Genomic DNA, 27,411 nt, shown 5'->3' on the forward strand with positions numbered 1-27,411 from the left:
TGACGGTGCCACCTTCCCTCCACCTCGTTCCCCTGAGTGTCCCTTAGCCTCCAGAAATGGTGCACCATCGCCTTATCCCATGCCACCCCTCTAGGAGGGAGCTGCGCACACACAGGGCTGTTCTGCCCCAGCTTTGCCTCTTGTCCGGATTTCAAAACAGCCATGAGGAATGTGGGGGAACTGTGGGGGCTGAAGGAAAGGAATTGTAGGGAAAAAGCAGAAATTTTGGGGCTGACAGGCACGGGGTGGGGATAAGCTTCCCCCAGGCCAAGGAGGGGCCTCCAGCCTTGCGGGGAGACACCCGCGGGGGCCGGCACAGCACAACGCGGGGTGGGCGGCGGCACCGTGGGCAAGGGAGCGTCTCTGCCCCCTCTCCCTGCCCTTTGTCCCTACGCCTGTCCCTGCCCCTACCCCTGCCCCCGCCGGGGAGCGGCAGGACAGTTTCGCCTGTCCGTGGGTGCGTGTCCCCGTCCCGCTCAGCCCCCGGAGCCGCCTCGCCCCGCCCGGGGCCGCCCCGCGGGAGGAGCCGCCCCCTCCGGGTCCCCTCCCTCCCCTCCCGACGGCGGCGGCGGCGGCGGCGGCGGTGGCGGCGGGGGGCGAGGGCAGCGGGAGCGGCGGCCGGCGGCGCAGCGCAGCGCGGCAGCGGCGGGAGCGCGGGCGGCGGGGCGCGGAACCCCCGCGCCATGGGCGGGCGGCGCGGAGCGGCGGCGCGCAGCCGGCCGCGCCGGGGGTAGCCGCCCGCGCCCCGCACCCGCGGGAGCCCGGCATGAACTGAGTGAGGCGGGCGAGGAGGATGGCGAGCGCCTTCGGCCGGCGGTGGCCCCGGCGCCCGGCCCCGAGCGGCGGCGGCGGGGGGTTCCTCTTCGTGCTGCTCTGCGCCTCCGCCGGCCTGCCCCGGAGCGGCCAGCAAGTGCTGCGGATCGGTGAGTGCCCCCCGCCATCCCCGCGCCTCCCCTCCATCCCGCCCCGGGCGCTGCGCCGGGTGTTGGCTTGTGCCGGGGCAGCGGGAACCGCGTACCTCCCGCGGGGTCGCGGCGCAGCCCGCGGGGAGCCGCCGCGGCGGGGCCGGGGCTGCGGGAGGCGGCGGCGGCTGGGCTCTTCCCTCCCAGCCCGCCGCTTTCCTCGGCGGGGCGTTTGGCCGGGGAGCGGGGCGCAGCCCGCCCCGTTGGCTCCGCTGCCGGGCTCGGCGGGGCCCGGCGGCTGCCGCTCCCTCCGGAAAGTTTGCCCCGGTGCGCGGGAGGCGGGACGCGGGGAAGTTGGGCACGGGGATCCCGGCGGAGCGGGGATGGGGATGGAGATGCGGATAAGGACGGGGATGGGGATGAGGTTCCCGGGAGCCGCTCGGGGCTGGCGGCGGGCGAGGGGGGGATGTCACGGCTGAAGCGCTCCGCGGCCGCGGGTGGAAAGTGCGCCCAAACCCAGTCGGCTGCCGCTCTCCCCGCCGCGCCGCGGGGGACGGCACACCGCATCAATGGTTCGGTGGCCCTAAAATGCGTGCCGAAAAGTGCCGAGGTTTCCCAGGTCGGAGCGGAGAGCGGAGAAGCTGCCAAGGGTAACCTTTCGGGATTTTGCCCTCCATCGCCCTCGGCCCCCCAGCCCTGGGGTGTTGGGGGGGCTCCGCGAGTGCTGTGCATACGTGTCCCCCCTAGAAAACAGGGATTTATTTTTAAGTGGAAAACTCCGCACCATGGAAACGGGGCTCAGTCCACAGGAAGCCTCGCTCCCTACAGTGGGTTTCTTGTGTCACTCAAGTGAGACGGTGAATACAAAGTATCAAAAGAGTTAGGGGTTAGGAAAAACTCTGGAAGAGATGGAGGCAGAAGCTGCCACGCTTCTGCTGCTCTGCCTGTCCCTCTTCTGTTTGACAAACGCAGAACATGAAGCAAAAAAAAAAAAAAAAAAAAAAAAAAAAGAAAAAGAGAAAAGAAGCTGTTTATGCCACCCGGGGAGATGCGTTCCTAAAGGCATGTTCCTGTGTGAAGGAAAAGATTGATGCCTTTCGACCTGGCAAGCGTTAACCCCACTCAGCTTTACTCACATGGGCGCTCCTTCGAACATCAAGTAGAAGGCTCCTCAGACGCCTAGAGAGCAAGGGACCCGATGACTGAAACATTTAAATAAATTAAGGGACACAGTCCCTTCAAGTGCTGAGCAAAGGCAAGGGGAGAAAAACAAGCAGAAAAGCTGAAGGCACTCGGCACCTTGCAGCTGAAAACCTGTAATAAGTTTATTACTGTCCACGTTCAGTATATGCTCACTGTTTTCAGGTGGGATGCAGGTGAAGTTTGCAGTTTCTCTGCTCACCACTACAGTGTAACCGTGCCAGCCTGCAGCCGAGGGGAATGGCTGTCTGGGCACATACACAGAGCACACGAAACGTAAAGCTTTGTGCTTTCACACACTGGTAAAATTGAGGCCAAAGAAACTTGTGGAAGAAAGTAAAACATGTTCAAATAACTTAGCCACATGCTACAGCAGGTTGCTTTGGAAGTACGTGAGCATCGTTGCTGCTGCTAGGCAGCCTTTACTTGCTTAGCTTTAATGGGAATAGCCTCTGAAGGAACAGAAGCATGCAGGAGTTTAAAGCGAAACATATTTGCTTGAACATAGTGTAAATGCTTAGCTCTGTGGAGGATGAAACCTGGGCTTCACCGCCGGCATCAGCATTGCAGGGACCCAGGCAGAGATTTAGGGTGGGCGCTACTCCCTCTTGTCAACCTCCCCGTTGCAGAACTTGCTTTGCCTCTTCTGTTTGGTCTAGCGAGGCTCCCAGGCAATTGCCCACGCTGCTTTTCCCTAAAATTGTTCTGTGTGGTTCGTAGACTCTCTGCTGCAAGATCTATGCCTATCTCTGGTTCGGCTTCGCTCCGTCAGTGCGTGCAGTGATGGTACCCTAATACTGAGTCAACTCCCTTACTTCCACCACAATATAAACAATAAGTGTGACAAACTGCTCAGCTTTCAGCCACAGCAGCCAAACATACATCCAAAGAGATGCTGCCGGAGAATAAATGCTCCTTGTGTGTTACCTGGTTGTCGATGCATAAAATACTACACGTATTCTTATTACTATAGTCATCCTGCCTATAAAGTAATGATGTTATAGAATATTAATCCTTCACATCCATTAACAGCAGTAAGTTTCTCTGTGGAATCTGTCACTCTTAGAGGTGACAAACAGAACTAATGGCAATAACTCCTCTGACACTCTCTGTGATAACATAATAAAATCATCCCAAAGCATTTCTGACAGTGAAGAAAATGCTATTAAGCCATCAGATTTTCTTCTTCATGTTTTAGTTAATTAAAGAAAGGAAAGCACTGCTATACAATGGTGTGGCAGTTTGCACCTGAATTAATACACTGGTAGTTTAATTGCATTTTCCACTGTTAAGGAGCTTTTGGATTTTTATTTTTTTAATTTTTCTGGCTTATAATACAAATGAATGGATTCTCTTGTTGGTATTTAATTAGTTGAGAAAGCACACGCGAGCGATAGAAATTCTATCTATTTCTCAGCATCCAGCTAATGATTACTTTTCTAGCCCTCTAAACAAGAAAATGAGGGATGGCAATATGACCCATAAAACCAACTCATTAGGATAAAAATAATGGATTTTGAGATAAGATACAGTTTTCAGTCTCAGGTAATACAATAATTAAATTTTAGTGTCTTAGTGAGTATTTCTTTCACGTTCACGTTAAAAAGCTTTTCTCTTGATATACGAACTAATAGAGCTGTCCAAGGAAATACCATCTTTTTCTACACATAACCCACTAGACTGTATTATATAAAGGTATATTTAAAGTTCATGACCCTAATATTTTTGATTTAATACCAAGGAATTTCTAGTTTTTACACTGAGTCAACCAAACCTTCTTATCTCTCCTACTTGTACCACTTGCATAAAATACATGAACTCAAATAACAGAAGGAAGACTATAAATTAAGGCAAGCAGGCACTAAGTTGCAGAAACGGCCTCCAAGAAGCTCAGCAGCAACAAAATTTATTTGTTAGCACTGGATGCAGAGCTTCCTCATTTCTTACTGTACGTCCTTAAGGACATTACAACTTCTAACTAGGTTATAAGAATATACTTCAGTGATATTACATGAAAATTTATAAATGCTAGTCATTCAAGCTACACTCTGGATTAGAACTAACCAATAGTTGAGAAACTATGCAAGTTATTAACATATCACTGGAGTTAATTAAAAAGAGAATGTGGCAGTTTTCAACAAATACTTGTAGGAAGCTATACTTGGATGAATCTTGCAATTAATCTCTAAAATTAACAGCTTCTGAAAACGAGCAAATGAGTAATTTTTAAGTTTCATAGAAACTGCTTTAGGTGATGAAATAGATACCCTTCAGTTTGTACCAGAAGTAATTTCCAGTAATTTGTGTGTTTCTGTAGTTACTCTGCACTCATCTATACCTTGCGTAAGCAAAATTCCCAATGGTTTAGTGAATTGTGTTTTTAAAGATGCAGGATTAGCCCATAATATTTCTCTGCGGTTGAGAAATACAGATTTAAAACAGACACACATAAGTCAACCTAACCTGCAAAATACTATTTTCCAATAAGTTGAACTTTTCAACATAGATTTCAAAATAAATGCCTATATTTCCCCAAGCAGGGCTAGAGTTGTGAAGGTTTTTCCTGCGTGATGTTACCATTCCCACACTGTGAGAATGATAAAGACAAAAACCTAATTAATTTCTCTGCAAATCTGCTACTTTTTGTCAACCCTGTTCAAGATTTTGTTTGTGAAGGGAGCGATATTAGTACACATTTGAGCTTCATCAGCGTGACATGGCAAAAAATGTATTTGGAAAGTCGCTATCATATTTGAACGTCATTAAAAATGTTAATTTTCAAAAGTATTTCTTACTAGGCGTCTACAAGTTGTTTTATTCCATAATGCTGTAGGAAGTGGGGCTGCATTTGCTATCATTAGATGATCAGGCATTACTACGTTTTGTTCACCAGATCCTGAATGCTCAGTGGTTTATCATTTCACTGCAATACAATTTGCTTAAATTTCCTCATTCTACACTTAACGTAAAATGATTTTCCTACAAGTATTTCTAAAGGATTGCTGCCAAAATGTCCAAACAGCAATTTTTATGCATCTCTCTCCTTATTGGATTTGAAGGTACGGTAAAAAGTGTGAGACTGTGCAAGGATTGGCTTGCACACTTTAAATGGTTAATCAAGGTAAAAATAACCCTATAAAAGGCAGATGAAAAATGTACAGCCAGCACCGTAGCAGGGCACTCGAAAGGTCAGTGCAGCCAAGTGGCCTCAACGTATAGAGTGAGCTCAGGGAAAGCACTGGACTGCATAACGATTTGCATAGTTTCACCCTACGTTATTAAAATCATGATCTTGTTGGTGATTTCTTTGTGTTCTGCCATTTAGGCTTGATGATGTGGAGGGGTGGATTACTTTGGGTTCCATACCATTGTATTTCCAGGTTTTTATACTGTGGAAGGTGTTTGCCGTACTGGGTTGCTCCACTGAGGAATATTAGAAAGTCGTGAAGCAGGTGCTCAGCTGATGTAAATGGGCGTCCTTTTATTGAACTCGAGAGAGGACGCCTGTTTAAATTGCCTGAAGAGCTGCCTGGACATACTTAATATATGGAGATTTATGAAACTTTTGCAATTCCCCTGACTAACCTACCTACGTACCACCCTTCCTAATGATGGGTAGGATCCGTCAAATTAAGTCCTGCCCATCTTTGGCTCTTGTTTTATGCCAGTGCAGTCCACGGAGCACTTCTGGAGCTCGGTCCCAAGGCCGAGCAATGGTGGTCATTGAGCACATGAAGCTCGCCAGTGTTATGGTGACCTGTTACACCGTCAGCTCTTGATACCTCAGTGAGGGTGTTTGCTGGGTGTCTGTGCCATGGCCAGAGCATCCTTATTGCTGGGGTGCTGTAAAGTGCTGCTCAGGATTTAAAGAAACCATAGAGGAGACCTTCACTTTCCAGAAAATTGGTGGTTTTGTGTCTCTGTCGTCAAAACATACCTACATCCTAAATATCTGCTTTAGCATGAAATAGATGAGCTGTAAAGGTGCACGATAGTCTTCAAATAGTCTATAATACTAAGGCTCTATGATTATGCCGAAGGCAGCCAGACGATCAGGGCTATATTAAAAACACCGAGCTTGAGTTGCTTCTGTCTTGGACCACTTGTCAGTAAAGGTTGATGGAGAACAGCAAAGAAAAGGTCCTGAGACCAGAAAATGAAAACCAAGGAAGCAAAGCTGGATTTGCCTAGCTTGGACCAGAGGTAGGACAGTTTAGACAGTACTGAGGGAGATAAAAACATTTTAAAGATACATCATGAAGATATGTTAGTCCTGCATTTCATGTCTTGGGAGATATGTGGTTAACTATGGCAAATTTCACGTAGCTATCTTAGTGACAAGTCAAGTGGGCTATAGGAAAATGAAATGGAAGGCATGCCAGGGCATTGGTATCTGTGCCGCAGTATTTTATTATTTTCCCTTAAGTTATGTAAGGTGTATCCTAATGTGCCCCTGTGCAACATCGGTCTGTAGAGCTGTGGTGAGCTCCAGGTGGCCAGATAAATAGGACATCCTGCTGTGCTTCACCAAGGCTTCAAATGCATTTATGTGACATGTGTGCATCAGTTCAGACAGTTAAGATTTTGGTAAAATACAGGATGGAATCTTCAAAACAATGAAATTGATGAAATTTTGCCGAAGGATAAGAATCTTTCATCAAGTATTTTGTTTATGCAAAATGGTTGATGCTTAACCTAGCACTTTTTCAATTAACAATTCATAGATAGTACAGTGATCATTGCAGGAGGAACAACCCTCATAAATAAAATAAAATTAAATTTCTCCGAATTTCATTTCTTGCTTAATAGCCTATTTGTAGTGTTCAGGTGTAATAATTATTTTTTTTTTAAATTCCTACGACTTTCCCATAACGCCTAATTTGACTTATTTGGAGGGCATTTGCCTGAGCATCAGCTCTTGCTGTAACTATAAGCTCCTCCATATGGCCCTGTCTTCGCTTAACGTTTTCCATTCAGACCGCAAGTACAATCTCAATACTGTTTTTTCATTACAGTCTGTTTTGTATATCCTGGTCAGTAATAAAGCTTAAATCCCTCCCCCCCCCCCCTCAATTTTTAAACAACTGCCTCTAATCTTCTTTTCTCAGAAAGGCTTGATTTGACCGACTAGACTATAGATTGTACTGCAGTAAAAAAAAAAAAAAAAGAAAAAAAAAAAAGAAAAATCCTATCCAAGAACTGATTAGTTTTACTCCACAGCTTTGGATCTGTAACTCGCAAACCCAGTATGTCCTACTTTTTGCTTGACTTCAGATTTTAGTTTGCAGTAATGAGTTTATGATTTGGGGAAAGCTTTGAAATGGGAATGTTATTACCCTTCCCTCTCTCTTTCTTTCTCTTTCTGCTGAAGGTGATACATATTATCTAGAAAATGATTAGCTTTCAAATGATGAATTTGCTTTCACCGAGCAAAATCAAAATTCAAAATTGCAACTGTTTCATTTCTAAATAGGCATCTTTTTGATTTCAGCTAGAGGAGTATCTGATAGTCCTGCTAAAATACCTGGTTTGGTTTTTTTTGTCATTCCTCTGACAGTGCAGAAGGTTCCTTATATTATTTTTACAGCTTCACCCATGCTGAGGCACTAAATTAGGGCAGCACAAATGCTGGGAAGTATGAATCAGTTATATGGCCCAGCAGTATGGACGAAGAGTTAGAAGTGGTCTCAGAGGCTCAGTTTTGAGCTTCTTTTCTTGAGTCCATCAGGCTCTTTAAAATTTCACCTTCTAGTTGTCTTTTCCTTTGGGCTTTCAGACTGCACCATCACAAGTTTAAGAGAGGAGCGTTATAAATTCTGTTGGCGTTAAAATTGTTCCCACATTCTGCCATCGGATCTGCACATGCAAACTTGGTCTGTTTCAAGGAAAGTTATGTTTAGAGCACATTGATTCTGGCTGGGGTTCAAGACCAGCCATCCTTCCATATTGCTAAATGGCACGGAGGTCCTGGTGCAATGCTGAGTAGGTGGAAGTGACAGTCAGAGTGCAGAAGTACCTCCAGAAATATGGAGCAGGACTTGTTTTGAGTGAGCAAGTGTGCGAAACTCATTGTTCTACCTACGTATGAAGGAGCTGCAAAACTTCCCACAGCCGTTATGTCCAAGCAACACTTCTGCTAGAAGCATTGCCACAGATGCTGAGGCTTTGCTTTGGCTCTCAGATGGAGAAGGAACAGAGCCCCCTCTGAATTCAGTGGTACAGGCAGCAAGACCTTAAAATCACTGCGATTTTGCATGCTTTCCTACAGAGAATAAAACAAACCAACAAACCAAATCCAACAAAAACCCAACACTTTTTTTTTTTTTAAATATCAAGCATGCTAAAATATAGTAAGAGCCATTCACAGCAACGTAAGTAATACAGGCTTTTCAGTTCTAAATATTTTGGACAGAATAAGTAGGAAAAGACACTAGTGTACACTGTGGATCAAAGGGTTTGAAAAAAATGCTATGTTAAAAGAACAACATTAGGTAACTGTAAGAAAAGAAGAAAAAATGTTTGAAGATAGGAATTTATTCTCGCCTTCCCCTGGGATGAGCGATGGAGCAGAGTCCCGCCAGGATGTTTATGAGGCACTTGGTGCCACTCACTTCTACTAAAGATCGCCTCCCCTTCCCCTCCCAGGGAGAGATGTGTCATTAATGTCCTCAGCATGCAAGCCCGATCCCCAGGTGTGTAATTAGGCTTGCCTAACCTGCCACTGCTGTTTCTGCAGTTAATGGCAGCCCGGATGTCAGCCCAGCGTATCCTCAGTATTACTTTAGTTGCTTACTTTAGTACTACGTGTCTCCTACCTGAGAGCTTTGGCCTTCGTGGTCCATGAGAGCACACACAGGTAACTCTGTGCTTTCCTGCAGTGAATAGCAAGAGCAGCCCACGCACCTGGGCTTACAGCTATGCCTCTCAACAGGTAAATCAAAGGGCGTTACTTCTCTTTACGAGTCTTGCCTCGCTATAGCTTAGCTGAGGTATAGTGACACTGCTGCTGTGCATTGTAGTGCAGTGGAACAATTAAACAATGAACAACTACTATGAACTGTGCTATCTTTAGGGGAAGCCAGATTATATAAATTGGGTTTAGCATGATTCTGCAAGACAGTACTGAGAAGAAAAGCTGTATGTACCTTGTATTCTTGGATCATAGAATTAGAAGGCAGATCCATGGAAGCCGGTGCTTTTGGGGTCTGCCATGCGATGAAAGGTTGTATTAGAACTAGTTTCCTTACTGCTCCATTGCATGTAGTATGAATTGTGTCATATTTCGACAAGCATTGTAATGGATAATAACAACAGTGAGATCTTCTGAAGCAGTAGGGCTTGGAGTACTTCACAAAGCACACACAATTAGTTTTATTTTATGACTGGGGAAGTCAAGGCCAGATAACTCAAGTGTTTTGCTGGCAAACTTGTGGCAAAGCTGGGAGTGACTCCAGGTTTCTCGAATGCCATCACCCCAGACCTCTGCCCATGGCATCACAACTTTGACATTTCCTTATAGTTTGTATATGAGGTGAAGATTTGCATAGATCCTTTGGAAATTAGTCGTATGAAGTACTAAATGTTGCTGCTACAGAGGCCCAAGTGTGTTTAACTAATCGATTTATAGGTAGGTTTGCACATGCTTGGAGCTCAGCCCTGGCTGTGCAGGGCAAAGCAGACAATGCTAAAGATTTTCCCTGACACTGGAGGATTTTCTGAAGAAGCAGAGCACGTGCCTTCCTCTCCCGATTTGGGTAGTGGCCAGATATTCGGTGCTGTGTCAGACCTTAGCCAGAAGCCCCTCAGGGGCCACCAACAGTCATAGCCCTCAGAAGTGCCTTTTCACTGCTCACATTTTTTCTGAGCATCTTTTCAGCATGGTTTGCCATGTCCTCTCCAGCCTCCGGCTTCTGCCTCAGCGCAGTGGTGTTCCACTGAAGATCAGAGGTGGTAAGTCTTGGCAAGGGATGGACACCTTTAGGGTATAGAAGAATTACAATCTTTTTCCCCCCATGTTGGCACTCCCACAGACTACTCCACTATGGCACACATGCTCTCTGTAATTATATATGTATCGGATACAGAAACATTTTATTATTTATGTCATTTCTAGAAGGATATTACATACATGGGCAAGGTGGTTAAGGGTTTTACTAGGCTGTAACTCCCCGGCAAATACAGCAACCCGTGTGAACTGCCCTGACTCGTTCTCTTGCATCATGTTTGTTCCAGCACTGTGTTTCCCCTTTCTCCCCCAAGAAAGGGTCTAAGCAGCTGGAAAGAGGCTTTCAGAGCATTCCATCAGAGCATTCAGAGCATACCATCAAAACTGTTGAAGTCTTTATCAAATATTCAGGTGTCCTTATAAAATTCTTCAGCCAGGCTAGCAAGGAATTAACTCTGGCTTCAGGAACTACACATCTCAGTGCTTACAATCCTTTGCTTTCACTGTCTCGGTCTCATCCCTGATGAAGATATGGAGAACTGAAAATTAGATGCACTGAGATGTAAACATCCAGAGGAAAAAACCCTCCAAAATACAACTTTTGCTTTCACAAAAATAATCTTTTCTCTGCTTACATTCAAGAAAACTAAAAGAGAAGCCAAAGGCATTTTAATCCTCCTTCCCGCTGTGCAAAAGGCTTGGCTTTCTCCTAAATGTCTTGGGGGCCCTGTGCCAACCCAGTCATTTCGATAAAGGTTATGAATAGGAAGCTCAGGCCTGATGAAATGTGAAAAGTAGTTTACGTGAAATCGTTACTTCATTTTTGAGGAACTGCAAATTAATCCCGATTTCGCTGGAATGGCCCCAAGAGATTAATCTCAAGACATCTGAGCTCATATCAAGTTTAGAGGCTCCTTATCAGTAGTCAGAGGAGAGGAGGCCAGGTTGCTGCAGCAACAGCGTGACATATGTAAAACTCTATTTGATTATGTCAGTATCAGAGAGAAAGCTGTTTATAAGTTAGGTCAGGTTTTTTTAGCTGTACTGTATTTTTCTAGAGACTGTCAGTCACTGTCAGGTTGGCCAATGAGTCAAAATGCATGATGAATAACTTTGGCAATCTCAAGTGGATAGCAAGTTAGCTGTCCACGTAAAATAATATAGTAATAAGCTATTGGAGTACTATTGAAGAAACTGAAGTAAGCCACTTAAGAAATCTTCCCTGCAATTTGGAGACAATTACAATTTCTGATTAAAATATTTTCATGTTTTGTTTTTGAATGCTTTTATTCATCTTAGGGTTCAGAAACAGCATAGGAGATTAATTGAACAGATGATCTTTGATAGCCTGTTGGAACGGGAGATCAATGAGTAAATATCTTGTACAGGGCACAAGAAGGACATGGAGTCACGGCTGTACTGTTTTCCCTTATGATTGTTCAAATGTATTTTGTGTGATAAACAGTGCTCACGTGAAACAAAATTGCTTTGTTATTAGAATCCTATATCCCCAATTTATTCATCCGTACTTAAAAATATTAAATGCCAAAGACAATAGTAAAAGAGTGCAGTAAATGAAGCAGAAATCCTGAAGAATAATGTCTGCAGTTAAGTAACAAAAGGTGGGATTTTGAAGTTTTTCAGTCAACGTTAGTTCAAGATTTCCCATCTTCTGGGGTTTCACTTTTGAATCTTACAAGTTTATATAAAAAGCTTTTGGTGTAATTCTTTATCGTTTTGTAAGAAATAGAACTGCCAGGAACGTTCCCCTCACACCCTGGGGACACGACTAGGATCCCTGGTGGTGCGGGAGCTGTGCAGTGCGGGATGGGGACCTGCGCCACCCATTGCCAGCAGATGTGGCTGTTCTCCCTGTGGACCCGGCCCTAGAGAAGGACGAGACAGCTTCTCTTGGTGTTTTTCCAGAGGTGTTTGGTGGCGGGAAGATGGCTGGCAGGATAGCAAAGGGGCAGCGCAGGCTCCTGGCTCATACTGCAGCATCACCAAACCTGGCAAGGGACAGGCTTGTTTCTGCGGCTCCGGGCACCATGTCCATCCTGCAAGTGGGTAGGGTAGGTACTTACCTGGCTGTTGGTAAAAAGCTGTCCCTGACTGCATTCACAGCACCAGGCCATCAAATTTTAAGTCCCTGCATGAAGATATTCTTGGTGAAAACATTCTCAGTGAAAAGTTCAGATCAGAATCTTTGTAGTTTGGGAAAAAAATGTATTTGTTATTCTCAGGAGCAGCTAAGCCTCCTGTGTTCAGTCTGAGACAGCTGCAGGATAGGGGAAATGTTGCTTTAGATGGCTAACACTTGATGGAGTTATAAGCAGCTAAAGACAAGGTTGCATGTCCGGAGTCAATGGAGACAAAGTCTGGAGTCCTTTCTTATTGACAGCTGCTGCAAGGTCTTACTGACACCTCTTACAAAAGATGAGGTGGAGCTCCCTCGTGGGAAAGCTCTTTTGTCTTTGCTGGGGTGAAGCACACGTAAGTCCTTAGCCAGCATGAGCCTTGCCAGCCCTGCAGGTCTGACCTGGATGGTCCATGTTTCAGGTCTGTTATCTGGTGAAGGACCATGGAAACTCGAGGTAAAGTGACAGGATGGTGGCCTGCGGCGGTGCCGACAGCTGTGGCAGGGCAGTCTGGCTTGTCTGAAACAGGCCTGCTAGGACAAGCCACCATGGGCTGTTCTTCTCCTGACATGTTGCCTAGTGAAATACCGAGATCTTTACACCGATGTGCTGTTTCCTTCACTGGAGCTCCATCTGCTTAGATAAACCCATTTAAAATGGGCATTTGTTGAAGGAGTTTCCATTTGTTTGTCTGCTAATGGCCAAGTAGTGTGAAGTACAAGGTTCCCTGCTTCTCCATTCGGAAATGGTTCGGGGAAGGTCCCTCTGAGGACACACAACATTCTTGTCCACAGCACATGGTCCCTACGCCCGGTGGCAGGGATCTGGGCAGAGAGGGAGCTCGCTGCCGAGAAAGGCTTCATATTCAGTACATATAAGCCAGCATGGGGGGTGGTGGTGGGGAACTTTGAAAAGAGACTGCTTGGCTTGTGACTGTGCTGAGCTTCAAGGGGGGTGATTTGCTGGTCTGTGACCCGCTGCTAAGCTGTCGTGGTGTTGGTGTCGGGATGACTTTAGCGCTCAGCCGCAGCTCGCCGCGGCCCACAAAGACCCACGGAGCAGAGCGGACGCCGTTGAGCACAAAGTTCAATGTGCACGTGACTAAAGATTTTATGCACAGAGCCGAAGGAGTCCGAAGGTTGTAAGGAAGTGGAACGTCGATGCAATTCAATGCATTGAGCGGATCGCTTCTCTGCGCAGGAGCCTTTGAACTTCCCAGCCTTGTCCCCTCTGTTTCTGCTTCCCCCCTCTCTGAGCGTGGAGATGCTCAGCTCGCTCCAGCCACGTGCTCTGGCGTGTTATTCCATCCTGCCACCAAGGCCTCTTTCAGAGTTTCGATGTAAAAATGATGTCTTTCTTCTTACTATCTCTGATCCGACAAGTTGTACACAAAAAGCTTTTTATTCTTCTGAAGCTGCTTCCTTTCAACTAGGCCAAACCACCCCAAAAACTTATCAGTGGGGCACTGCAGCTGAAGTCTAATATGAGCTGATGCTTTTCCAACTGTAACTATCTTGAAAATTTTCATTTCACGTCCAAATTGTTTACTTATCTGCTAGAAACATATGTTAAGAGAAGTTAAGGCTCTGTTGCCCAAGGTGCATTTTAATACAGGGGAAGAACTGCTTCAGATATTTCACATTACATCTTCTAGCTTTATCTGGTGCTGTAAATTATAAAGCTGCTCCATTGAACTGAATGAAGATTAAATTTTTGAACACTGTTCTCTGAAGAATGCAGTTTTTTCTCTTTGAAATGAAGCATCTGTCCTGCATCAGTGTGACTCACTGCGTACTTTGCTGCCCAAGCCTTTTTTTTTTACATTAGGGTGCCAGGCTGTTCCACGGGGACCATGTCCTGTCATTGATCCGTATACTGACATTAAAAAGCATCTGCAGATGGAGTGAGTGTGGGATGTGCCCTGAACAGCAAGTGGTCTGAGGAACTGTAATTCTTATGCTGTCATCTTGAAATCAGAACTATCATGAAGAAAAATTGGCAAGAAATGTTTATCTTCTCATCTGCCTAGACCTTCTCCTGTAGATGCCCGATGTATATGTGATACACAGATGTGTTTTAACAAACCAATTGTCTGTAGCATCCAAGTGAAATACTTACACGCTGCTATTTTACTTAGACGCATGCCTCTATCAGGGTGAATTCCTGCCTTCCAGCCTTCTTCTCTTCACTCTCCCAACGTGGGGATCTCTCATTTGTGTTTGTTTCCTTCTGTGCTTAACACCGGCCCCTGGGAGGAAACTAAGTGGGTGCCTCCTTTAAAGCGACATAGTACCAATAGGATCGAGTGCTGCGAACAGTTCTGTTGCCTCTGTATCAAAGGATGAATTTAGTCACCTTTCCTCTTATGAATTGTCTCCCATGTATGCACACAAAAGACAAATATTATTGCTGCCCCAAATGCCCCAGTACAGGTTAGGGGCTGACCTGCTGGAGAGCAGCTCTGTGGAAAGAGACCTGGGAGTCCTGGTGGACAACAGGATGACCACGAGCCAGCAATGTGCCCTTGTAGACAAGAAGGCCAATGGCATCCTGGGGTGCATCAAGAAGAGTGTGGCCAGCAGGTCGAGGGAGGTCATCCTCCCCCTCTATTCTGCCTTGGTGAGGCCACACCTTGAGTACTGTGTCCACTTCTGGGCTCCCCGGTTCAAGAAGGACAGGGAACTGCTGGAGAGGGTGCAGCAGAGAGCTACCAAGATGATTAGGGGACTGGAACACCTCTCTTATGAAGAAAGGCTGAGGGATTTGGGTCTCTTCAGTCTGGAAAAAAGACAACTGAGGGGGGACCTTATCAATACTTATAAATACTTAAAGGGTGGGTGTCAGGAGGATGGGGCCAGGCTCTTTTCAGTGGTGTCTGGCAACAGGACAAGGGGTAATGGGCATAAATTTGAGCATAGGAAGTTCCATCTAAACATGAGGAGGAACTTTACTTCGAGGGTGGCAGAGCCCTGGACCAGGCTGCCCAGAGAGGTGGCGGAGTCTCCGTCTCTGGAGACATTCCAAACCCACCTGGACGCATTCCTGTGCAACTGCTCTAGGTGACCCTGCTCTGACAGGACGGTTGGACTAGATGATCTCCAGAGGTTCCTTCCAACCCTGACCATTCTGTGATTCTCTGATTCTGTGACATTTCATGGGGCTGGAGGATTTTAACCAATGTGGGAAGAGAACCATCATCGATGTTCCCCGTGGCCCCTTCTCTGTGTTGTCCTCATTGCCTTCATGGTGGGGAGCAAAAGGGGAGACACGCTGTCATGACATTTTGTTTCCTCCCCCCGTGGCAGCTGTACTCCCCTTTTTTCAGGAGCAACAGCACCTCCTTTCCATTGAAGAGGACGCAGTGGTGGCAAACACACCTGGGACTGTGGCAGGCAGCGTTCCTCTGGGTGAGTGTGTTGAGGCCATCTCCACCCTGTCAAGTTCTCCATCAGCAGAGACACTCGGGGTGTGCAGCACACGCCTCAACCTTTTCAGGAGTGCTGGGGTTTGCACAAAATCAGCGGAAGAGAAAGGAAATGTTTTGTGCTAATTAGATGGCTATATACCTTATGCCCTCTGGTTCTTTGCTTTAAATGGGAATACTTCTATGTGTAAGCAGATTAATTCTGTGTTAATCAGGGTGTTTCATAGCCTATTTTATATAGGCAAAAGTTAGTCCAGTTTTCTATAATGTACTGAAATACTTTGCACAGCAAGATAATGAGAAATGGTGATGAGGGAGAAGATAATTATTCCTTATAAATCCAGAATAATTCATATGACAACTGCTGTTTTAAGATGACTTGTGTACTAATTTATCTCTACTAGTCCGTAAGCGAAAAGGGTGATGAGATCCCACCTTTTCTTCCTTCTCACAAAGGTAATTTCAGGAAGCTGTTGTGTGAGTCTTTGTCCTGAGTATTTCTGTGAGTGCTAAATTGTTATTATGCATTGTCAGTAAACAGGTGAATCTTGTTCTGGGGAGCTGTACTTATGCTTAGCACTTTCCCTCTTTTCTGTGAGAAACTTCATCAGAGTCAATCTTGACCGGTTTTGAGGGTTACCTATTGTTTTACAAGTATCATGCCCAAGAAAGCGCAAACTTTAGAAATAATGCTTATGACTTGCTGAAACTGCTCCTAGAAACGAACACAAAACTCTGCCCGGCAGGGAGGAGTGAGGGGAAAAGTGTGAGAAACATTCCTGCAAGCATGGAGGGGAGAGAAGAAGGAGGGGAGGAGGCGCTCCAGGCACCTGAACAGGGATCCCCTGCAGCCCCTCGAGACACCACGCTGGAGCAGGTATTGCCCTGCAGGCCCTGGAGGAGATCACAGTGGAGCAGATATCCACGCTGCAGCTGTGGAGGACCCCAGGCTGGAGCAGGTGGATGTGCCCTGCAGGAACTGTGGCCCATGGAGAGCCTACGCTGCAGCAGGTCTATCCTGGAGGAGTGCAGCCTGTGGAGAGGAAAAGCGTGAGAAGGAAAGGGTGGCAGAGAGTAGATGCTATGGAATGACTGCAACCCCCTATTCCTCATCACCCCTGTACCGCTCAGGGGGGAGGAGGTAGAGGAGTCGGGAATGAAGGAGTGAAGTTGAGCCCGGGGTAAGGGGGAAAGGTGATGTTTTAATTCATCTTTGTTTCTCACTATTCAAATCTATTTTAACTGTCAGTAAATTAATTTATTTTTCCCTAAGTGGAGTCTGTTTTGTGGGTGACAACAACTGTTAAGTGATCTCCCTGTCTTTACCTGGATCTTGGCCTTACCTAGCTTTTTAATCTTAGTTTTCTGCCTCTGTCCTGTTGAGGAGGAGGAGTGAGAGAGCGTCTGGGTGGGCATCTGGCAGCCAGCCAAGGTCAACTCACCACAACTAGGATGTGGAAAAATTAAGAAGCATTCTTTCCATGGCATTTATATTGGAATTGCTCATTTTTAGCAACCTCTAGTAAGAACAGTGTGAAGCTACTTCTCTCCGATGACTTTTAACTGCTGTTACAAGGAGTTCTTAGGTGTGAGACCGAGCTGCTCAGTGATACCATCTGACTATTCATTTGCAATATGAAATGGGATTTTTAAATAATGTAAATAACTAAGTTAGTTTAGAGGATTCAGAGCAAGCTTTGATGGGGAGCTTTAATTAATGCTAGAATTCCTGGCTTTTGTGTTTGCAACGCAGCTGTTTGCAAAGGCAATAGCATATTTTATTACAACTCTTAGAATGATGCAATGATTCATGGTATTTTATAATGAAGTATTATGAATGCACATTTGTATTATTAAAGTCTCTTCATTGATTACTTGACCCATAATTCCAATTCCACAGGAAAAAATCTGAATGAAATGTAGTTACTGCTCATGCCAAATTGTCATTTTTTATATTTCGTTACCACTGCTGGATTAGTCCATATTGGAGAATTAACAAGAACCAAAGAAGCATTTCAAAAGGAATATTCAGCATATGTAGTTGCACTTTTTAGAATTTTAATACACACAACTCCATTCCTTCATTACTCCTGTAAGTTAAAACAGACACAGGCAGGATACAAAGAGGTGATAGTCAGCTATATTTCTGATTTAACCCCTTGAAAGCGAGGCTTACAATTAAAATGTTGATTCCTACTGCGTCAAGTAATGCTGACAAGTTCCTTCAGCATATGTCGTATTTAAAATCCTTTCCTACGTTTGGCAGGGGCTGAAGGAAGGGGGCACAGACTTTTTCAAAGATTCAGAGCTCAGTCCTTCTTCCATAGCAGTCAATTTGTCATAAACTTCATTGCCAACAGGTGAAGACCAATGACTGCACATGCAGCTTCTCTGGGAAGTTTGATTGACACGGGCTTTAAACTGAAAACCAAGCCCTCAGTCTTATCTATGGGTTCTTACAGAAAATCTGTGAGAAAATGGGGTACAAAGTCATCTCTTCTGATTCTCTGTCCTTTGTTTTAAGTGACAGACCACTTTCTCCCAGAAAAAAAAAAAATGACCCAAAGGCTATTTTAGCTCTGCCTCTCCCAGATTCAATGAAGCTGCGGCAGTTTATAGTGATGAGGTTCTGGCAAGTGCATTATTCTGACAGAAGAGAACAGTTGGGCAATTTACTGCGGTTCATCCAAACTGCAAATGAAGGTTCTGGATTCCATTAGTTTAAGGAAATCAACGGTAAAAAGCCTCTTCCTACTTTCTTTTTCTCCAGCTGCTGATTTTATCAAGGTCTCCTACTTTTGAAAAGGTTTCTGATGATACTAAATTAGAGGGAGCTGTGCACTCCCTCGAGGGTAGAGGGGCTTTACAGTGACATCCGGATAGACTGGAGAGCTGGGCAATCACCGACCATAGGAAATTGAACAAGAGCAAGTGCCGGATTCTCCACATTGGACTGGGTAATCCTGGTTATACATACAAACTGGGGCACGAGGGGCTGGAGAGCAGCCCCACGGAAAGACATCTGGGGGTTTGGGTTGATGGCAAGTTTAATATGAGTGAACAGCGTGTCCTGGCAGCCAAAAATACCGATGGTGTCCTGGGTTGCATCAAGCACAGCATGGCTAGCCCCTCAAGGGAGGGGATTGTCCCACCCTACGCTGCACTGGTGTGGACCCACCTCGAGTGCTGTGCGCAGTTTTGGCTGCCTTAGTATAAGAAGGACATCGAACTATTAGAGTGTGTCCAGAAGAAGGTGACCAAGATGGTTAAAGGCCTTGAGGGCAAGATTTTGCTGAGGGCACTTGTTAGTGAGGCTTGTTCAGCTTGGAGAAGAGAAGGCTGAGGGGTGACCTCATCGCAGTCTACAACTTCCTAAAGGTGGGTAGGAGGGGGAGAGGTGCTGCTCTCTTCCCTCTGGTGACCAATGATGGGACATGAGGAAATGGAATGAAGCTGCATCAGGGGAAGTTCAGATTGGACGTTAGGAAAAGGTTCTTCACTGAGAGGGTGATAGGTCACTGAACCAGGCTTGCCAGGGAAGTGGTCATGGCACCAAGCCTGTCAGAGTTCAAGGAGCATCTGAATGATGCTTAGTCCAATGGTTTAGTTTTAGGTAGTCCTGTGAGAAGCAGGGAGTTGGACTTGATGCTCATTATGGGTCCCTTCCAAGTTGAGATAGATAGTCTATGATTCTGATTCTGTAGTTTTCTTCTCTGCCCTGCTTGTTCTCACCAAAGCGGAGGCATAGAAAGAATGCCAAAATTCACTAGTTTGTAGTAGGAACAGATGCTGTCAGGTGTAAGTTGTTCCGACTTCTGATGGTGCTGTAAACAGGCTTGAATAAGAGAGCTGGAATGTCTTCTAGCCACAGTTTCCAGAAATAGCCTTATTATTTACATACGATCACATGGTTGGAGCTAGCACAGCAAACACTAAAAGCACAAAACTCTATTTATATAGAAGAATGTCGTGTTAGAAAAGAATCTTCCCTTGCTTTGTGCAGCTTAGCGTGGAGCTTCTGATTCAGCACACGAATATATCAAATAAGGTCAAGTATGATACAATTTTGATGTCACGCTGAATTCATGGTAAAGCTAATATTGTTACAGTCCTGTTGTGACTGACATAAACCTGTCACATTTTCAATAGGGTGATTCATGAAAGATACAGAAGAATCAATGGAGATAAAAATAGGTAATGCAATAACAGCATCCATCCCATCATAATTTTGCTTGTATTATACTGAGTAACTTGATTAAAAGGGTCATGTTTAAATGTAATCTGGCAAAACTGCTTATAAAAATGAGAGTGAAGAAACCCAAACCGGTGAGCTTTGCAGGTAAGCCAAGGGGGAACACATCAGTCTCCACAGGACAAGCAGCCCCCGTCGCCAGCAGAGAGCTCCCTGTGTGCAGGGGGGCAGCAGACAGCCCCCACCATTTGTGAAACCGGCTCTTAACGTCAGAACCGCAGGCAGCCGGACACATTTCTACCTGATGAGAGCCAAAATGAGACCCTGAATGCTAAGCTACAGAGTTAGAAATCTCCTTTGTATTCACACCTAGGATGGTACAGGGGTCTCTGGGTCTCCATGGCCTGTGATTCTGCCTGAATATTTTGAGGTCATCGTAACAGTCGTATAGCTAGTAGGAATAGTGCCTATTGTACTTTAGGATGGATTTACTTCTGCCATTCTTCATTACATTCTTGATGGACTCTGGAGTACGTTGCTCGGTGAAAGGAAAGACAGCTTTGAACACACAAAACACAGAGTTACAAGCTAGTTTGTTTAATTTTATTAATTTTAATATTTTCCCACATTATTGATGTCTAAATACAGAGGAATACTTTGGATGAGATCTGATATAATCTGAAGAGCTCCCTGACCTCCAAAGAGTCACATGGACTTCTGTCATCCAAGGATCAGGGTCTGTTCAGCTAGGAGAGGAGGGGAGAGGAGAGGAGAGGAGAGGAGAGGAGAGGAGAGGAGAGGAGAGGAGAGGAGAGGAGAGGAGAGGAGAGGAGAGGAGAGGAAGGTCCAAGAAATAAACTATTTGCTGAATAGCTGACCTAATGAGGCACAGATTTATCTTCTGCTTCTCCCCATCCAACAGTTATTATCACCTCAGCTGCCTTTCTCATTCCCTTTTGACCCCATGGCAGCACCTGTTGTTCTCCTCTTTCTCCAAAGTCCTCTTGCCTGTCCCCAAGTGACAAGCAGCAAGAGGCAGTAGTGTTGTTTCCAAGAGACACACAGCCAGCAGACCAAACCTGCAGGTAACTTGAGCTTTTCCTTCATTGAGGCCTTTACTACGTTCCTCAAACTGGTCCTCACAAAATTTGTTGGAATTGCATGACTCTGAGACCTCTCCCATTTGTCAGACTTGGCTAAAGGTGGCCAGTGGTTTTATTATTGGTGCTAACGGGACTGAGATAGATGAGCAGATAGCATGATTCTGCAAATCTCATTTCCGTAGAAAATCTTGCTAAAAAAGGGACTTAATTTTTTTTAACTTAATAAATCAGGTGCGTCTGTTACCCAGAAATTAGATTATATCTGAGATAGCCAAAATACAGGTTTCCCCCCTTCTACACTCTGTGAAGATGTATAATTGAAATCAAAGCGTCGCCGCTTTTATTGTGCAGCCCGTGCTTTTGCAAAAGATTAGATCTAGGGAGATTTGTGTTCCTTGTGGGGCAAGAGCAGATTAAGATATTATGCTAGTTCCATTCAAGCCACACAGCATTATGCCACCAATATCTTTCCTTCCTCTCCAGCCTGGGAGACAGTGCAATCAGGATGTAGACAGACATCAGAGGGAAAGGCTTTGATAGCAGTTTCTGGAATATCAGGCCCATCGGTGTAGCTCAGCTTTCTCTTCATTATGGGGAAATATGTTTCAAGTAATCAAGGAGCATAGGAAGTTCAGAAGTACACTGATGTTTGTTATTCAAAAAGTGTGATCTACATCCTTCACGCATCTCAAAATATACGCCGCTGTGTTATGTTGTGGATGATAAGTAAAGCACAAAATCAAAGAGAGAATTTTTCGTCTTGCTGTAAAAGCCCTTTATGATGTGGGATATTCACAGATAGCTTCATAAACATTTATGTTTGAATTAGAAGGAAGAAAAAAAAAACCCTCGCAAAGACAGCAGAGAGCAATTGAGGCAGATGATGTCCTCTACTACCTAAAGTGGTGGAAGAGGAGCTGGGACTTGTATATTATTTTCTCAATGACTCAGATTGCTGCAATATGCAGAAAGGACACGGAGACATTAGGAAAGCAGATGATACATTTGTACAGTGATAACCTGCATATGGTGATAAGCTTAAATGTATGGACCACATATGGTGACAGGAGCAGCACTCCTCCTGAAGCAGTACTGTGCTGTTTGGCTGTAGTCTTTTGCTGACGTTAAGGTAGGTTATAGTCCTCCAAATTCCTGCTTGTCACCATTTTTCAATCTATGCTCCATTCACCTGCCCTCATAGCCCTAAAAATTGGAGCTGGAGGCTGCTTCTGAAGCCTGCAGGCTTGCTGTATAAAGGTGATCATTTTGATGAGATTCAGTGATTGGAGTTCTGCTACAATAGCCCTTTATGGCAGTCTTGCTATCTCCTGTTATCATGAGCTCAAGCACCGGTACACAAGGAGGATAAAGAAAAGGAAATGGAATGACAAAATCTTAGATAAGAGCAAATTGGCAGGTTGTTGATAATCTTAAGTATGTGGAACTGTGTTTATGCACGTTTTCTAGTGAAACTCAAGTACTTTCCAGGGTGCAACATGCTTAAGAGATTACAGAATGCAGGATTTATTGCAAAAACTGTCATGAAATCTTCAAATACACTTCTCTTATCCTGGCATATTGCGTTGTTGTGACCCAAGCTTGAAAGAACTCTGCAGTGTGAATTCGGACATCTAACAAGTCACGTGAATGTGCTTATAAAACTACCAAGACAGTATAAGAATGCATTGGCAGCTAATGGGGCATAAGGGATTTATTATTTTTTCTTTCAGGAGGGACACCTTTGTATTTAAAGTTAAGATTCAAAGACATTCAGTATTTCTGCCAGGAGAAAAAAAAAAAGACCAAATTGTAAGAAAGGAAGCAAGTTTCCTGGATTTGTAAGTCTTAAAAATTCAAATAACTGGCAGCGACAAGGCAACGACAGCTCTGACTGCTACTGACAGTCTGTTACTTTTACAGTCACCTTCCAGAGCTTTATTGCTTATCATCAGATAGAACAGTTGGCCCCAATGGAAAAGACAGGTTGCTACAGATGACAAGATCTTTACAACGGGCAATCATGATGGCATTAGTGTTTATCCACTGCAGTAAGTGTATAAATCACAGCAAATGGGCTTCCCCTTGGAGTCAGAATCTGTTGTGTTATTTTTGCCCAGCCACAAGTATTTATCCACCAAATGGTGAAATTGCCAGACACACTTTATGGCTAGTCCAGCGAGCAGTTAGAGATTACTGTCCACAGATCACAAACCCGATATTAGAATGCCACTTGGAGACACAGATGTTAAATTTAAGGTAGTTTGTGTATTTATTGGAGAGCTCTCCCTACTCTCTGTGAGCTGGAGGTGGTTTGTAATCTGTCAGTGTAAATGAATACAAGGTTTGAACAGGTGCTGTTGCTCTTTGGGGTCTTCGGTGGGAGAGTTAGATAACATACTATGGACACGGGGCTGCATACTGTCCCCAGTTCACGTATGAAACTCACTGTTGTCAGCAGCTTTGAAACAGAAGGTTAATTTTACCCAGGTAAGTACTGATATGCAGTTTTAGCTCCACAGTCAGACTGTTTATTTTTATAGAACAGGCACTTCCCAGAAAATGTTACATAAATCAGAGGAATTACAATATAAGCATCCTCTGGTGCTTTTTCATTCCAGTTTTCAATGTCGGAAAATATCGAGTATTAGAGGCTTGAAAAGAAGAAATTAGGAACCCTGTAATGGAGAATTATGGAACGATATCCCTCAAGAAAGCTCCTTCCCAGCTTCTTACCCTCTGGTGTTTCACCTATTACTAACATGCATGAATTCTGCATTTAATCTTATCTGATGTAATCGTAGCTGTTCTCATTCTCCTTTAAGTGTCTCATCTTGAATCCAGTTGAACTCTCGGTTCTCAGTATCACCTGGTAGCAACACATTCCCCAAGTTAATTATTCTTTGTATCAAACAGCATTTTCCTTTATCCGTTTCAAATTTGGTGCTTTCCTATTTCACTGAGTATCTGCATGTATCCATACAAATGAAAAGGATAAACTGGGGAGGATAATCTTCCGCCTGTATCCCTCTTGCTATTTTCTGTATCTGCATCACATTTTCTCTGCTCGGTCCCATCTGTTGGGCTCTCCGTCCCCAAAGGCAGAGCCTGAGCTGTGAGCTAGTCTTCATTCCCCTTAGTATTAACAGTCAAATCCAAATCTTAGTTGCAGTTAAACAAAGTGCTGTTTTGTTGAGGGGCGAGGAAAGGAACAGCTAAGAGAAGAAGGGTGATTACTTTTCCCTCTGGAGGCATCCTGATGGGAAATTTTGGTCCTGAGAGGAAAATTCCAAGGTTAAACAACAGTAGCAGAAATTTCACAGCTTGGAGCCGTGCATCTGTGCTTTTGCTTCTGCTCTCTCTCTTCCCTTTGTCAGAAAAGGATGCCCTGAGAGGAGCAGCATCTTCAGCAGCATCCTCTGATCTCCAAAAAAAGCCATCCCACTTCCCTAACTGCCCTGCAGAGGTGAGCTCTCTCCTGTAAACCCTGCTGTGGCATTGTATTTTTTTGACATAGCACTCCAGGTCACCCAAACATGCTTTTTATAGCACTTCTCCCTCTGAAGGACACTTTCTTGTACAGAGCAGAGCTTAACTTCTTTCAGATAGAAAGCCTATGATGTTAGCCGCTAGAGATACAGCTAGAGATAGGTATCGACTCCTGTGTAGGCACCGATGTAAAGGGAAGGGTAATTTTCCATATGATGTAAATTATAACACCAGGTATAACATCAGGCCTTCCACCCTGTATAAAGTTAGCTTTTCGGAAAGTAGGCTGTCCACTTCACTAGACAAAGTTTCCTTTGAGATCCACCTCCCACCTTTTATTCAACACCCGATTTTCTGGAGCTCTTTCAAGTGGCCTATTCTGTAGAAGGTTTTTGGTCACTTTATGAGGAAGAAAAGTTAGACTCTTGCCAGCTATATTTGTCCACAGATAATAATCTAATACATGTTTTATGCAACAGCAAGATGAGCACCCGTATAGAAAAGACACAGGGACAATGCTCTGTGATCTTCTCTGGAAAGGCTAGGATGCTTCCCTGAGGCCAAGCTCAGGCCTGGAAGTAAACCCTGCCGTGATCTAAACAGTCCTGTGGGGCTTTAAACAGAGACATGGCTTACCACACAAGGAATAAAAATGATGGTTTTCTTTAAGTTCAGTAGTTGTGGGTGTGAGCAAGTCAGAGGCAGGCACGAGTCCGTTGTCTTATTCGAAAAGATGAAAGCTCTCTATGAAATTGAGAGAGCAAAGGGTGCACCCTTGGCATCTTAACGCTTGTCATCTAATTTTAGTACTACAAAAACCAAGGGTCTAGTTATTTGTGTCCACATTACTGTCACCCTCTTCTGCTCCCATTTGTGCTATGTATCTCATCCCTACGAAATGGGCTTCTACTTGCAGCAGCAACTATTTTCAGCTTTTTCTTTAAAAACAGGTGTTATTCTTTGTTTTATTGTAAACCAGGGAGCTACTTTGCTAGGCACAGTGTAACCAAATACTTGTATATTCAGTGTGGGATTTACAAAAATGCTGTAATTCATCTTGCTTGCACCAAATGTTCCTGATGGTAAAAGCTCAGACTTCATTGAAGTAGGGTTAGGCCGATGTCAAACATTTCTAGATATTTCTGTCTGCTGGTTTTCTGTCCTCAGTACATCAATAGATGCAAAACTAGACTCTGTACTGGTAAAGTGTTTTTTTTCCAAGTATGTGTTGCTGCAAAGGAATAAAGATATTTTTAATGATCCTTATCCAACTATAATGATGCATATACAACTAGGTGCTTGGAAATGTACCAGAAGTCTTTCCTGGTTGTCCAGCCCTAGCAGTCTATACAGAACTATTAATATTTATTAGTCCCATTGCTTTTACTTCCCATGCAGGAATTCTGGCAACTCCAGAATTGCTGAGAATTCATTTTTGTTAAAAAAAGAAGGGCGATTCTTTAAATACATAAATCTACCGAAAGCCACGTCAAAAAGAGCTACTTGGACTTGGGTGTTGTGGGTTTTTTTTGAGGGAGGTGGTAATAACAGGTAGGAAGAACTTACACTGGAGGACTCCTGAGAGCATGAGAATAGATCATGTGCTTACTCCCAAAGGACAGCCACCCCTGCAGCCATGGAGTATATTTTTAAAATGCACTTTACAACCACAACGAGCCTGCCAGTACTCCTTCTTTCTTTTCTTAAAAAGGAAAAAGAAAGGAACTAGTCCTAGTTAGGTGCCAGGAGCTGAGTAGGTGGTATTTCCTTTTTTCCCCAGGGTGAGAGTTATGCACTTCCCTAGGGAACAACCCTGAGGAGTACAAACATACTGGAGAAATTTGCTATTGTAGGTCCATTCAAATAAGCCAGGATTGCTTGATTTAAAATCACTGTCACTTCACCTGCTTTTCACTTTCCTGAAAATCTAGTTTTTCCGAATTCTGAGAAATATGAAGTACACAATATTTACCTGTGTAAGTCCTCAGAGGTTTGTAAGGACATACCTGCTCGGATGTCTACAGGCAGACACAGCCAGCTCAGTCCAAAAGAGGTTTCAATGAATCACTGCAGAACACAGCCCAGGCTAGCATGCTGTGTCAAGGGAGCACTAGCGTGGCCCCGCAGTTTCAACTCCAGTCCTTGCTTTTATTCACCCACCTTGGGTTGCCGATAGAGATGCTTAATATCTGCGTAGACATGCCTTAACAGGATGTCTACTGCGCAAGGTGCTACACAAGCACACACATTTCCCAAAGAAGCAAATGTGAAATGTAATTCGAAATAGGAGTGAAATCCTACAGCATCAAGTTTGTATCAACTTAATAGTCTAAAAATTGCAAATCAATAGAAATAGAGAGGCTCACTATCATTAAGTGGCTTTGATCTGTGCTATCACAGAGTAATTTGTTATAGAGGGGACATTGTGAGGTTGCTTAATTTGTACCTATGGTAAATAGAAATAACCCTGTACTGCTTAGGTCAAGTAAGGACCTTTTTCTATGGAAAAAAACCCCACATCCTCATACTGTTTCCGTGAGGAGCATCTTGTCCTCACAATCAGGTAAAAATAATACACGCCTGAGAACATATATATTATTGCGCTGAGATGCTACCCCCTCTTCAGTTACGGTATCTTTATACACATCTGGGCATGAAGCTTTTCCTGCATTAGCAGAAGGTGCTGTAGACCCGTCCACCAAAACAGATGACAGCCCCACTCGAGCAGCTGCAGGTGCTATGGTGGCCGAGCTCTGCTGTGCCCCAACGAGATGCCTGCTGGCGCTGGGGAGGCTTGTCTTAAGTTAAGCTTCCGGAGTGCGTCTTCCCATTTAGCTTCATCCAGATGCGAAATAGTTTGGGTGCCCCAAGACTGCTCCGGGATGCAAGCAAAAATGTGATAAGTGGGGGCCTTTGGGAGATTAACTTCAAAACCACACTCTGAGCTTTGGCTGAGCTAAAATGCTACACACACCTGCTCCGTAAGGAGCTTTTAATTCAACACCTAAGAGCAACAGCAGC

At 44.7% G+C, this 27,411-nt stretch overlaps 1 protein-coding gene across 5 annotated transcripts in view; it reads left to right on the plus strand.

Annotated features, from left to right (window-relative positions):
• Nucleotides 1-635: 635 nt before the first annotated feature.
• The window catches only part of GRIK1 (glutamate ionotropic receptor kainate type subunit 1), a 174,608-nt gene continuing 147,832 nt past the window's right edge, over nt 636-27,411 (plus strand). For 2 of the 5 annotated variants that reach the window (XM_063346902.1, XM_063346920.1), the window contains exon 1: nt 638-923. In XM_063346902.1, coding sequence (XP_063202972.1) covers nt 794-923 — 130 coding nt within the window. In that variant the 5' untranslated portion in view covers nt 638-793. Of the gene's footprint in view, nt 924-27,411 lie in introns of all 5 variants that reach the window. The other 3 variants (XM_063346892.1, XM_063346910.1, XR_010072601.1) reach the window with 2 other exon arrangements.

This window comes from Chroicocephalus ridibundus, chromosome 1, assembly GCF_963924245.1.
Source record: "Chroicocephalus ridibundus chromosome 1, bChrRid1.1, whole genome shotgun sequence".
NCBI lineage: Eukaryota > Metazoa > Chordata > Aves > Charadriiformes > Laridae > Chroicocephalus > Chroicocephalus ridibundus.